At 44.2% G+C, this 13,952-nt stretch overlaps 1 protein-coding gene across 3 annotated transcripts; it reads left to right on the plus strand.

Moving 5' to 3' along the window:
* The first annotated feature begins 431 nt into the window (after positions 1–431).
* MYCN (MYCN proto-oncogene, bHLH transcription factor) lies at positions 432–6,359 on the plus strand. Of its 3 annotated transcripts, none has more exons than XM_077782438.1 (3): positions 432–483; positions 2,912–3,711; positions 4,845–6,359. In XM_077782438.1, the coding sequence occupies exons 2-3, from the start codon at positions 3,018–3,020 to the stop codon at positions 5,441–5,443; spliced, it is 1,293 nt and encodes a 430-aa protein (XP_077638564.1). In that variant the 5' UTR covers positions 432–483; positions 2,912–3,017; the 3' UTR covers positions 5,444–6,359. The 3 variants fall into 3 exon arrangements, with proteins under 3 accessions (XP_077638564.1, XP_077638563.1, XP_077638562.1); XM_077782437.1 differs by lacking the exon at positions 432–483 and adding an exon at positions 1,299–1,351 and having other exon boundaries at positions 4,842–6,359; XM_077782436.1 differs by lacking the exon at positions 432–483 and adding an exon at positions 1,759–1,990 and having other exon boundaries at positions 4,842–6,359.
* The last annotated feature ends 7,593 nt before the right edge of the window (positions 6,360–13,952 follow it).

Genomic DNA, 13,952 nt, shown 5'->3' on the forward strand with positions numbered 1-13,952 from the left:
TTTGGCCAGTGAAGCGTGACATGGATACGAGGAGTGATCACCACATGGGAGAAGCAGGACTTTGCTGCCCGAAACTGCTGGAGGGGACGAGCCGAAGGGACACACAGCACAACCCTGCCTCACATAGGGTTTATTCCTCTCTCTCGCGAGCAGCCTCCCCCTCTTCAGTCGCTTCCATCGAGGCCCAGCTCTGTCTCCCACTACCGTGCCCACCATGTTTGAACAGCCCGGGCTCGCCCCCACTGAGGCAGGACAGGAGGCGGCCCCGCCGCCACCGCACACAAAGCGGCCGCCCGCCGCCACCGGCCTGCTGCGAGCGACGCCCCAGTCCCCGCCTCAACCTGCAGCCTATGAGCAAGGAGGCACCGCCCCGAGCGGCGACGGGATCGGGGTCGTACCCGTGCCCGGCGCCGCGCACCTTCGAGGAGAGCGCCGCGCTTCCGTCCCGTCCCGTGGCCCCGCCGGGGAAGGAGGCAGAGAGCGGTGGGTGCTGCCGCCGGGCAATGCGCGGGGGCGCCGGGAGCGCCGCCGCTGCGCCGCGCGGCCGCAAGGTGTCGCCGTTGGCAGCGGAACGGGGGCGCGGCGGGCGCGGTGCCGGTGCGGAGCGCTGAGCGCGGGGAGCGCGGGCCGCCCGCACCGGGCCCTGCCGGCAGCGCGGCGGCGTGAGAGCCCCGCTGGCCTGCGGGGCGGCATCGCTGCCGATCGTGTACAGAGCCCTGCGTCGGAGCGACTCCCTCGCCCGGCCACTTTGCTTAGCCCTTGTTTGTTTATTTTCAACTGCCCCGGGGGGTTGCGCGCGAGGTCGCAGCGGCGGGAGGTGGGGAGGAACCGCTCCGGAGGCGACGTTCCCCGGGGCCGGCGTGGTGCGGAGAGGGGCGGCACAGGGGCTGAGGGCGGCCCCGCGACACCCGAACGCCCTCCCGGAGCATAAAGAGCGAACGGGGCTTTTTGGCGCCAAACGCGCGGCCCCGCCCTGCGCGCGTGGACCGGGGGCGGGGCTGGCGCTCCCGCCATTCTCCCGCTGTTTCCCAGTGCTCCCTCCCAAGCGTGTCAGGGTTTTTTTTTTGTTGTTTCTTTTTTTTTTTTTTTTTAACTTGCCCCCCCCTTTTTTTTTTTTTTAATGCCTTTATCTGGGGGTTAATAATATACAGCCGCTTCAAAGGCAGGCAGTGACAGTCATCTGTCTGCGAGCAGAGGGTGGATGCGGAGGCCGGGGCGGCTGCGGGGGCCGGCGGGCGGGCGCGGAAAGTGCTACAGACACCATCAGCTGCTTTTTTTTTTTTTTTTTTTTTCCTCTCCCCTTTCCCCCGCCACTCCTCCCCCTCGCACACCCACCACCATCACCACGGAGGTAAGAAGAGGAAGCTGCAGGTTCTGGGCTGCAAGACAAAATCCCAGTCAAATAAATCGAATTCCCCATCGCGTTTGAGTTGCCGAACTGGGAAGGATGGGGCGGGAAGGGGAGCGCAGGGGCAGAGCGGAGGCTGAATGGGGTTCTCACTGAGCAGAAGAAAATCCTGGAGGATATTTGTGTTTTGGTTTGGAGCTGTCGCATTGAGATCGCCAGTGTTTTGTAGGTGCCTCTTTACTGCTTTGCATTTTAAAGAGTTTAATGTATTTCCCGAGTAGAAAAATGCACAGTCCTGGAGGCGCTCAGGGGGCGGGGCGGGAGCGCAGCTGAGCCGAGCCGGGCGCGTTTCTCGGCGTTTCATCATAAGGCTTTTCATGGATTTTTTTTCACCCCTTTTTGGTCTCCGTCTCAGCGTCAGCTGTTGTAAACCCAGCAGAACAATTTCCTTTCGCGTTACCTTAACCGAGCTGAAGGGAGACGCTGACTGGATTTTTTTGGACTTCAAACCTTTTTCTTTTTTTTTTTTTTCCTTTTTTTTTTTTTTTTTTTTTTTTTAATGTCTGATGCAACGGAGCTCTCGGCAAAGGAATGGGGCTGTGGTTGACTGGCCGTGGGTAGTGAGTGGGGGGTCCGGCCGAGGTAAGGGCAGTAGCGCGCACTCGCCGGAGGTGGGGAGCTGGTGTGTTTGCAGGAGGTTCGCGTGCATGCAGTGGCCGAATGTGCGGAGTTGCTGTCCCTGCAACCTCGTTGTTGTAGGAGAAAGCGGGGAAAAACTTCCCGTGCCTTCTTGGCAAATCTGGAGGCTTTGTTGGTGGCGCCGGGGTGGTTTTAATGCATTTTTATGCGTGAGGTTATTACATAAGGTTGATAATTTCTGTTGCTGCTGGATTTCCCCTCCTCCCCCTCCCCCCTTGTGTTGTGTGCGGATTTCGCTGGCTCGCTTTGAGTGAATGAACTGGCGATTTGCGAAGTTGCAAAGAGCCCCTCCGCCCCTTTTTTTTTTTTTTTTTTTTTTTTTTTTTTTTTTTTGCATCCTTCTCCTCTCCCCTTTGCACTGCTCCGCAGTGACAAAAGGAGTAAACTTCCTCTGCTTTTGCTGGCATATTAAGAAGTCTTTCTGGAGAGATTACGGTATCAAAGCCATGCATCTGTCTGCAGTTACTGTGCTGTTTTGAGCGTTTGAAGCGGTTTGGGGAGAGCAGGCGAGGGCTATGTACACAGGCTGTGCATCCCCGCTGGACTGTGCAGGCTGGGTTTGTGTCCCCACGGAGCGGCGGGGCAGGCTCTGCACGGGGGAGCACTACCTGAGCGCTTTGATTTCAGTCTCTTGAGTCGGGAGGAGAAAGGTGTGTGAGATGCGTTTTGTTTTTTTTTTTTTTTTGCTCAACTTTCTAAAGGTTCCTTCTTGCTTGCTATTTATAATGGGATTATTAATTTTTTTTCCTTCCGTTAAGAAGAAGGGAGTCACGTTCGTCTCTGTTTGTTCGTATTTTTAATTGTGGTTTTGTTTTCTTTTTTTTTTCTTTTTTATTCTTTTTTTTTTTCTTTTTTTTGTTTTAGTTTCAGGTAGTGGGAGAACCTCTCTTCTTCCCCTTGGTGGAAATACCGATAAAACTTGTGTTTGAAACTATTGCTTGACCCAGGGATCAGCAAAAAGAGACCCATAATGCCAGGAATGGTCAGTAAAAACCCAGACCTCGAGTTTGACTCCCTGCAGCCTTGTTTCTACCCGGACGAAGATGACTTTTATTTGTGCGGGCCGGACTCCGCTCCCCCGGGCGAGGACATCTGGAAAAAGTTTGAGCTGCTGCCCACCCCTCCTCTGTCTCCCAGCCGGGCCGGGCTCCAGGAGCACCCTCCGGGGGAGGGCCCGGTGCCGTGGGGAGCAGCGGCTCTGTGGGGCTGCCGCCCCACCGACCCCGTGGACTGGGCATCGGAGCTGCTCCTGCTGCCGCCCGAGGCCGACCTCTGGGACGGCGTGGACGGAGGGGACTTCTTCGAGACGGGCTCCGGCGTGACGAGCAATCTCAACTCCATCATCATCCAGGACTGCATGTGGAGCGGCTTCTCCGCGCGCGAGAAGCTGGAGCGGGCGGTCAGCGAGAAGCTGCAGAGCAAGGCGCCCGCCGCGCCGCCGGGGGCCGCGGGCAGCCCCGCCGGCGGCCGCGCGGAGCTGGGCGGCGCCGTGCCCGAGTGCGTGGACCCGGCCGTGGTCTTCCCCTTCCCCGTCAACAAGCGGGAGGCGCCGGCGGCGGGCGGAGGGGCAGCGCGGGGCGGCCGCCCGCCGCGCCCCGCCGGGGACAGCCGGGCGAGCAGCAGCAGCAGCAGCACCTCCGGGGACGACACGCTCAGCGACTCGGGTAAGCGCTCCGGCCCCACGGCGCGGGGTGGGGACGGGGCTGGCGGCCGCGGCCCCCCGCGGGCTGCGCAGGGGGCGGGCGGGGCCGGGGCGGCCGGCAGGCGGCAGCAGGCGCGGGGCGGCGGGCGCGGCCCGGGCAGCCCCCGCCCGCCCCTGCCCTGTGCCGCTGCGCCGCGCTCGGAGCCTTCGCCGGGCTGCAGCTCCAGCCCGGAGCGGCTGCGCGGTGCTGGGGACCCTCCGGCGCCCTGACAGTCTCCTGCCCCCGGGGGGCTCGGGGGGCGGCCACCGCTCGGGTGCAGCTGCCAGCGCCACCCTGGGCACAGATTTATGGGGGATGACCGTGTGCGCGTTCCCTTAGGCGCCGTGCGGGCAGGCTGGAGCTGGGCTCGTGAACCTTCAGAGCGGCTCTTGTCTTGACGGAGCCCAAAATGCCCCAAACATCCTCTCTGTGTGCGTACGAAGAGAAGTCCATTTGGGCTGAACCGCGATTTGGCGTGTCTGGATGAGCTGGTCCCTATGACCACCGCCACAAACTTGGTGATCCGTCCCGGGTTTCAGAGGCTGCTGTCCCTTTAATGTCTGGTTTGACAGCTTTGGGTGAGGAAGCACTTCCAACAGCTGTCTTCTTGGCAGTGCACCAAGCGCCGGCTTAAAGGGTCCCCGGCTGGAGCAGCTTCACCTTCTGCCTCAGAACAAACCCAGCGATTGTTTCGTTTTCCGGCTGCTTTTCTACCAAGCAGGGGCTGTGTTGTGGCTCTGTGCTTGCCTTTTGTGCCACAACTCGACGATTCCATTCAAACTGCATACATTCTGTCTAAAAATACTTTTCTGCCTTTGTGATTGTGTGGGTGGTACCCCCATTGTGACTGAAAATTAGATGTGTTTAAAAAACCCCATCTCATCAAACTTACCAAGCTTTCAGAAATCCCTGTGCTTTGCTAATTTCACGTGTATTACGTACTTTTACAGATCTGTATCTGATTGCAGTGGTGGGTGCATCCTAGTTTTCCCATCAGTTATTTAATTATTGCTTTTACTGGATATATATTTTGTCAGTAAATACTGATACTTGTAATCAAGGTGTTTTCAGGGATAATAATGCCTGTTTTATTTTCTGTCCCTTATTACCAGAAGATGATGAAGATGAGGAGGAAGAGGATGAAGAAGAAGAAATAGATGTTGTTACAGTGGAGAAAAGACGGTCCTCTACCAACAAGTCTGTTACCACCCTTACTATTACAGTGCGTCCTAAAAATACCACTTTTTCATCAGTCAGGACACAGCAGAATGGACTGATATTAAAGCGTTGTGCCCCAATTCACCAGCAGCATAATTATGCCGCTCCTTCTCCATTTGTGGAGACTGAAGAGTCTCCACCGCAGAAAAAGTTAAAAATCGAGGTGCCCCGTCCAGTAAAACCCACGATCCAACCAAAGCTTAAGAGTTCAAGTCCTCGAAACTCTGATTCAGAGGACAGTGAACGTCGACGCAACCATAATATCCTGGAGCGTCAACGACGTAATGATCTACGGTCAAGTTTCCTCACATTAAGGGACCATGTTCCAGAACTGGTTCAAAATGAGAAAGCTGCAAAAGTTGTGATCTTGAAAAAAGCCACTGAATATGTTCATTCTCTTCAGGCAGAGGAGCAGAAGTTACTGCTAGAAAAGGAAAAATTGCAAGCCAGACAAGAACAATTACTAAAGAAAATAGATTACAAGCGGATTTGCTAAACTTTTTTTTTTTTTTGTTTTGGTGTTTTTTTCTGGCTGATCAGGACAGTCATTGCCACTTTGCACATTTTTGATTCTTTATAAAAAAGTTGTGTTTTTTGACGTTAAGAATGTTGGTTTTAATTTCAATCCAGTTCCTGAAGTAATTGACAGACTATATTATCCGGGTACGGAGCAAATGGATTTTCTTGCAAGGAGTTTATTGCAAGACTACCAAACAACAATGGACTGCCTTTGTTTTTTCTAAAGAACTGTAGATGGTGGGGATTTTTTTTTTTTTTAAGTGTTGTGAGCATTTGGAGCTGCTGATGACATCTAGTTGAGTTTTTAAATGTTCATTCCTAAGTTTTATGGTGCTTATGTTCTAACAGATGTTACTTTAGGGGTTAGCATTTTGTACCCCTGTGGGAATTTCTGTAAATACCATCTACACACTTGCCTTTTGTACATGTCTTGGGTTATGAGAGGTGGCTTTTGCTGCCAGTGTTAGACTGGAAGTTCATACCTAAGTACTGTAATACCTCAATGTTTGAGGAGCATGTTTTTGTATACAAATATATTGTTAATCTCTGTTATGTACTGTACTAATTCTTACATTGCCTGTATACTTTAGTATGATGCTGATACATAACTAAATTTGATACTTATATTTTCGTATGAAAATGAGTTGTGAAAGTTTTGAGTAGATATTACTTTATCACTTTTTTGAACTAAGAAACTTTTGTAAAGAAATTTACTATATATGCCTTTTCCTAGCCTGTTTCTTCCAGTTAATGTATTTGTTAATGTTTGGTGCATAGAACTGGGTAACGGCAAAGTTCTGTGTTTAATTTCTTCCAATGATGTACATTTAGTGCTGCGTCTTATAGCACTTTGAAATACCTCATGTTTATGAAAATAAATAGCAATTACATGATGTGCCATTTACTATTTTTCTTTTAAATAAAATCTTTAACTGCAATATTGATGAAATGTAAAAACCATGGTCCCATACCCTTGGCACTTAAGTCTTGGCACTTGGCACTCTCAGACTGTAGGTGACACTACAAAGGTCAGCTGGACAGGACATTTCCATTTCTGGTTAAATAATAATTGTAGTAAGAACTATGTTCCTGTTATTTCATACTTGTGTTGGTCAGGATCATCACAGAGGAACAGATGTACCACACTTAATGGAATAACTCCTGTGTCTTGCAAAGACTCCTCAAATATCTACTGTACCCAGAGAGTTGTGAGGGATCAGAAACATGACTAGCAAACTTCTGTTAAGGGACTGGCCTCTGTGGCACACAGGTGAAGTAAATGATGGAGGTAGACTTGCCAAGGCGTAGAAAATTAAATACATCTAGTAAACAAAGATCTTAACTTGGCTGCAGTTCTTTGCATTAGGAAAGCCTCAAAGCTATCCATCGTTGCTCTGGAGAATTAATGTTTTTGTTTGTAGCTGAAGGTCCCGTTTGTTACTACGTTAGTAAAACTGAAAATACTAGGGAAGATGAAGAGCCATGAAGCCTGCATCAGATGAAGATGGAACTTGGTTGTCTTGAGAGCTGGCATTTGGTGTGACAGGAATAAGACGCTCAACTCTGAAATCTGTTTGGTCATTGTAGTAAAGACTGTGAGACCAGTTGTTCTATTTTCTAGTCTCTACAGGTATTTTTGATGTTGTTTTTCCTCACACTGAATCTGAAAAAAAAAGAAGATAGTAATTAAGACCAAATGGCCAGTAAGTACTTTCTGGATCCACTTGCAAGAAGCTCACCTGTCACATCTGCCCCTGCTTGAGCCACAAAAGAAATAGCTTGTCTGGTGATGGAGGTACAGAATTCCTGTATTTCCTATGAGGTAACAGGAAGAGCAGCATGGGGGCAAAACAGCCCCCACTTAATGGATGTGCCATATGTCTGGCTATCCCTATGGATTGCTGATGCACTCATAACCTGCATGCTTTTGGGCCCCAGGCAGCGTCTGTACCATGACCACCAAGAACTGTACATAGATCAGTGCAGTAAATCCAGCTCTTCAATAGGCATAACACTGTGGATTCAGCTAGCCTACACAAGCATTTGAAGAACTGGCCTGAATAGAGTTAAGATCTAAATTCAGACCCAACCACAGTTGTTCCATATATAGAATCTTTGTTTTGACTCCCTTGACATGCTTCTTCCACTTTCCAGCTACAGTGATAAAACAGTAGACAGAGACAACTGGTGTGAACAGTTACAGCATACATTTAATTTTACTAGCTAAAACAATTTTCACCCCCTTTTTTTAGCAATTTATGTTGAACTCCTGTTGTACTATTTTCAAATAAGGTATGCATCAAATGAGTATTCTTGAAGAAGGAAAGTCCCTTCCCATTCCCCTTCCCCTTTCCCTTCTTCCCTTTCATTCTCATGGAGGACTTTGGTACAAATCCTCCACTCAGAGTGAACTCTGGGTCAGATCAGGTTGCTCAGGGTCATAAAACCAAGGCTTCAATATCTTAAAGAATTGAGATTCCACAGCCTCTTTGGGCAGCACGTTTTTCGCCTACCATGACTGATACAAATTTTTGTACTATCTGGAATTTTTCTTGTTGCAATCCTTGTCCATTGCCTCCTGTCTTTTTGTGTTTAACCTCCTGGAAGAGTCTGGTTGCACCTTGTCTGTAACCTCTTAGTAGGGAGTTGAAGACAGCAATTACTTCAATTACTTCCTTCTCTTCTTGAGACAAGGCAGTTCTGTCTTCTCTTATGGTAACCAAGCATTTAGAGTATAATAAAGGCGTCAAATATTCAGATTTGTTTGGATATTCAACACAAATCCCATCTGAAAGCCTCTATATCTCACTGTATAAGTGGGAGATTTGGTCTGATTCTTTGGAATTCAGTGATAAACGTCCAACTGATGTCCATGAAGACAGGATCTGGTGCCATAATGCTCCCAATATACTGGACTGCATGTTTCTCTGTGGTGTACTAGTGGTATTTGGTACTGTCTTTTTTTTTTAATAAGGAGTTAAGGAGTTTATAGGTTTGTTTTCATATTGTTGCTGTAGGGAGTAAATTGTCAAGGTCAAATATTTGTGGTAAAAAAAAATCTCAGTTGTAGGATATTAATAAAGTTACAGTTGTTAACTAGAAGATTTCTTTTATAGTTACATGATGAATTAAGAGTTGAAGGAAAGACAGCTTTTGAAAAGAAGTAAACAACTAATTGTATAATATTTTCTGTAAAATCAGTACAGTAGCCAGAATGCTACATAGAGAAGGACATAGAATCATAGCTACAGCCATAACAAAAGATCCTTTTGCAAGTGTATCTAGAGTGGGGAGTCCATAAGGACTCAGTCAAATAATGAATTGAGACATTACTGCTTTTTTTTTTTTTTTTAAATACATACCTACATTTGCATAACAAATGCAAACATATCTGTCTGGAGAATCATATGTGGCAAGTACCTAATACCTGCTTATTACAAAGAAGATATTGCTGATTCCTGAAAGGAGAACTGAATTCAGTTGATCTCAATCTTATTTGATCTACTATAAAAATTACCAAGTTCTTTATCTTGCAAGGCAGAATTTGCTGATGGTGGTTTTCTCCAAAATCACATATCCCAGAGGATGCTCTCCTTTCCTCCTTCTGTTTATTTTCTTTAAAATACCACTAAGAACACAAGGGACTTGTAACACTGAAATGAAATGATTCCTCCATAAATTAGTAGAAGTGAAACACCAGTGGGAGACCTTAAAAAGGTGAAATGTGTTAATGGTGTCATTACCACTTGGTCACCTGTTGCCATGAGTGCTAAATGCATTTCTCAAACCCTGAGCTGCTGTTATAGCAACTTATCACCAGGTCTTGGCAGGACTCCTTGAGAGATCATGAAATATATAATTTACAGTTTGCTTCTGGGAAGTATACTGATAAAACAAGCTAGAATAAAATTACTTCAAATGGGTGACATTCTTAAGCTTGAATTTCCTGGCTTCTGGCTGGTTTAAATCAGAAGATGTAATTTTCTTTAAAATATTAATTTTGTGATAATTAATTAATTTTTAATGTACAATTGCCAAATGCTACATGATCTATACCTGGGTTACTTTCTTCTCCTTGTGTCCACTTCCCATTTCCCTTTTCCCTTCCCTGTCTCTTTTTCTCAGGAACACAAAGCCATCAAACTTAAAGGGATTTGAGGTGTCACAGCAATGCTTTTAAATTAAGCAGGGATTTCAATAGAAACAGGAGATACACAGCACTTCCAGAAATCTCCAAGGAAAGTAGTTGTGCAAGACGTGGAAAGGAGGCTGATTGTAGAGCCAACATGGTGGGTTTTGCCTCAGCACTTCTGGCTGCTTCTGGAGCACTGACAAGCCTGAATTCAGGGCCCTTGGTCTGTTCCAAGACAAGCTTTCACTTCTGCTGGACTACCTGTCCAATTTCCTGCCTCACAGGAGGTTTTTGCTGCCTATCCGCTTTTACTGATCCTGCAATGAAGCTTGGCCACCATAAACCAGACATTTTGCTGCTGGGCTGTATGACATCATAACTCCTCCTGCCTGCAGATCTTTGATTCTCAACCAGCTTTGTGCCCTTACTGGCCAGATCCTTCTCTTGATGAGATTTTGATATTTTTGCACAACAGTCAACTCAGAGAAGATAAAATGAATTCTTGATCTCTGAACTGTGGAGGTTCCTTGTATGTGTGCTGGATGAATAGATTAACATACATGCTCTGTGCATGCAAGGGATTCTGTAAGTGTTGATCCATGAGCCCTGCTAAATAAAGCCTAGTGTATATTTTAACTTTAAGTATAACTTACTCAAGTTACAAGGCTGTCCACTTGGCCCTTTGAAGAAAAAGCAAACAAAGCCATTTTGTTTCCTGTATTTATGATCACAGTATGACACACCTAAATAATGTGGAAATTAAAAATAAGCATCTACAATGTAATCATAAATAAGTGTAAGTATTTTTTAACTCCATGGTGAAATGGATGGGTGTGTAGACCTATCAGACTTAAAATTTATCAAAGTTATAACTGAATTATGACCTATTTATTACTGATCACTGAATTGTTACATTTTTTATACATGATCATTGTTTGGCTCCATATATGCTATTATGGCTGCTCTGTTTGTGAGCTATGGAATTTGCCATCATATAGTGTTTCCATCTGACATAATTTAGATAAGTGGAGACATTTTCATTTTATGGTAAAATAAGATTATTTAATTTTTCTTATTCTGTGCTCCCAAATTCCCAATTACATTTGTCTGCTTTAAGTGTTTACTGCTTTCTATCTGCTTCCTGTCTTCTATACTGCACGCATTTAGGGAAAGGAACTGTCTTCTATGTTACCTGCCTGAAGCTGAGTTAGATTGTCTCTGTGAGTGGCTGTATCAATCACAAAACTATAACAAGAGTCCTGTTTTCTAACAGCTACATATAGCTTAGTTTTTTATTCAGGGTAGGATGAGTCATGCAGTCTACATCTGTCTAGTTTCACCTTCTAATCTACAAGCTTTACAAGCATTACAGAGTTTTAAGCAACTAGCTGCTTAGCTTCCTAATTCTCCTTATGTAGTCAGCAGAGAGACACAGGCTCTGCCCAGAGCATCTGCATTGGGCTTTACCTGGAACAGGCCCAAGCGCTGCTCTGGACCTTGAGGAAAGAGTGATTACGGCATGCAAGGGGTGATTACAGGAACTGTGTTAAGGGCTGCTTTATTGCTCTTTGAGAACCAGGTTACTTGATCTCTAGCTGATCTTACTTACCATATGAAATTTAAAGCGATGATTTGGAGAAAACTGCACACTAATAGACACTTAGAATAAAACAGTGCATGAATGCAGGATACATAGTTAATCAGCATAGTTATTTTATTTGCAATTAAATAAAATATTTCAATGGCACTTATCTCCATTTCACTTCCTAACACCATCAAAAATAAATACATAGTGTTTTAGTGTTCAATGATTTCACTTCCTCACAGAACAAATCAGTGTAATTAGAATATTATTTGGATGGATATTTTTAGTATCCGTATACAAATAGATTTTTCTTCTGCAATACATGGCAATTACATTTAGGCAAAATCTTGCTTCTTCATTATGATATAGACTTAATAAAAAGTACATTGTGTTTAATATCGTAATCAATTTAATTCCAACATCTAATTAATATTGCAATTCATAGTGTAGGAGATGAAGGAACAATCTAATATACACACATTCAATGTTCTCTAGTACCTAGGAATACTCAGAAAACATTTTTAAAACCACTTAGAAAATTTCTTCTTTTAGATTCCTGAGATCAATGTTAAAATATCCCCAAAATATTGTTATGAATTTGCTTTTTAATCTAGAAAATATTTGTGTCATAAAATTGTCAATAGATTTGGCACTCTATTATTTTTGAAGCAATTTGCCACTTTATTTCTTTTGAAGCACATGTTCAGAAAGGAACAATATCACAGAAAGGAAATTGCACTGTTTCAGTGCTCAGACACCCTCAGAATTTGGTCCTATAGAGCTAAAAGATAATATTTACATTGCTAAATCATGTGTTGAAACGAGAGTGGTGACATGTAACAACCTCTCCCTGGAAGTGATTTTTTTATTTTTAAAGAGATAATTAGAGGCTCATGCTTGATATTTCTCCTCTATAGGAAATTTGGAGCATGCAAGGTTGATCCCCTTAGAACTGCATATACTCTCAATTAAGAGTAAGATAATTCTTTGTAAAAGAAAATCTAACTTAGTTTTATCTCAAAACCTGGTCATCAAAAATGTACAGTAAACTGTGGTTCTGATGGCTTCTTATTTCTCATTTTCTCCTACAATCATTAGTTTTGGTCATGGTTCCAAGGCAACACTTGTCACATCCTCAATAATTATGATTACAAATATTTCTCTAAAAGCTTTGCTTCAGGCCAGACAAGCCTGGGTAAACCACAATCCCAATGTATTATTTCTCAGGTGTACAAGATAATGTTGGTTGTGAAACGTTGTGTTGTGAAGCCATATCTTTATGAACATTTCTTTCAAACGTGCTGCTAATGAAGCTATGTAATAATTTAAATAGTTTTTATTATCTTCAGCCTTTAAACATTCTTTTGCTGATCTGATTCATTACTTGACTTTTCTTTTGTTTTCTTTGGCTAAGTAGCCCTACAGGAGGCAAGGGGGATTCATCTGACCAAACATAATCTCCTTTACTCAATAAAGAAAACAGGTCTTGATTTAGTGCACAATTAATTTTATTGTTAAGTGGCTATTTAAAAAGTCACAAATTAATCTCACCCTGGAAGTGCGCATTTTGGTGTGGATTATGTAGAAGTCTTGGAGGACCAGATACAGGAACCAACATTGCAGATATCTAATGTGGGGTTTGGTTTAAGATTCCTAAATCTGGATGTCTGTAGATACCTAACTGAAAGCTTAATATCTAGGTGCTGTTATAGTCAGTGAAGTCTGGATAATGATTCAGTGTGGATGTCTATTTTAGGGTGAATTGGATTAATTCTTGAGGTTCATTTCTCTGTACTGATCAGATCTCCAAGGGCTATAAAAGGCACTCCAGGTATAGAGTGAACATATAAACACCTATACATTAAAACTTCATTTCAGTGCCTTAAACTACAAGTTGAGTCCAAATACTCCTGTATTTCTTTCACTTACACATTTTACAAGTTTTTCTTGAATTATTCAAGTAATCTTAAACACAGTTCTGTCTGTTCATCTTTTCTGCAACACTGAATATCCTTTTTTGCTTTGGTTGTCTATTATAGTATCTCTGCATCTTTAGCATCTTTGGATTTCTTTCACTCTCACAAGCCATGTTTATCACCAATATATAGCAATATTCATCATTGGCAGAAAATTGCTTGCATTACTGATAAAATTCCCTAAAACATCTCTCATGTTACCATATTGCATGGTGGGCAGGGCCTTATTTTCTCCTTCTCACACCTACACAAAGCTCATTTACAGGGAATGTTGATACATTTCAGATGGCGATACACTGACAACATTTTATATTAAATTAAAAGATAGCACATATCACTTGTTTTTCTTTAATTTAAAAACCCAAACAAACATGATAGGAGAAAAAAAAAAGAAAGTAGATAAACAGAAAAATCACTAATAACTTTTACATGTACGTTTTTTGTTGGATCTCTGATAGTTTGAACTATTTCAGTGTTTCCCTTTTCTTGTTTCTACAACCTTACTCCTGCAGATTTTTATTTCTTTTCTACTTTAAAAAAATTGCTTTTTACAGCTTCTGTGATCTTCAGTAACTATTCCATATTGCCCTATGCCGATTCCTTCTTTCATTCAAACACTCCAATGAGTCACACCTTTTTTCAAGCTTTACAGTCTCACCTCTCCTACTAGTCCCAATTATATCTCAATGTAATTTTTTTACTTTAAAATACAGGTTCCCATTCTGTGAACACTTGCTGGATGGCTGTAAGTCTGTTGACTTCAGTCAACAGGAATTTATAAATTAAGAAGTCC

The sequence above is a fragment of the Lonchura striata genome, chromosome 3, assembly GCF_046129695.1.
Source record: "Lonchura striata isolate bLonStr1 chromosome 3, bLonStr1.mat, whole genome shotgun sequence".
NCBI lineage: Eukaryota > Metazoa > Chordata > Aves > Passeriformes > Estrildidae > Lonchura > Lonchura striata.

Coding starts and splice junctions, on each gene's coding strand:
- MYCN (XM_077782437.1), top strand. CDS start 3,018: ATGCCAGGAATGGTCAGTAAAAACCCAGACCTCGAGTTTGACTCCCTG. Junction 3,712..4,841: donor CGACACGCTCAGCGACTCGG/GTAAGCGCTCCG, acceptor CCTTATTACCAG/AAGATGATGAAGATGAGGAG.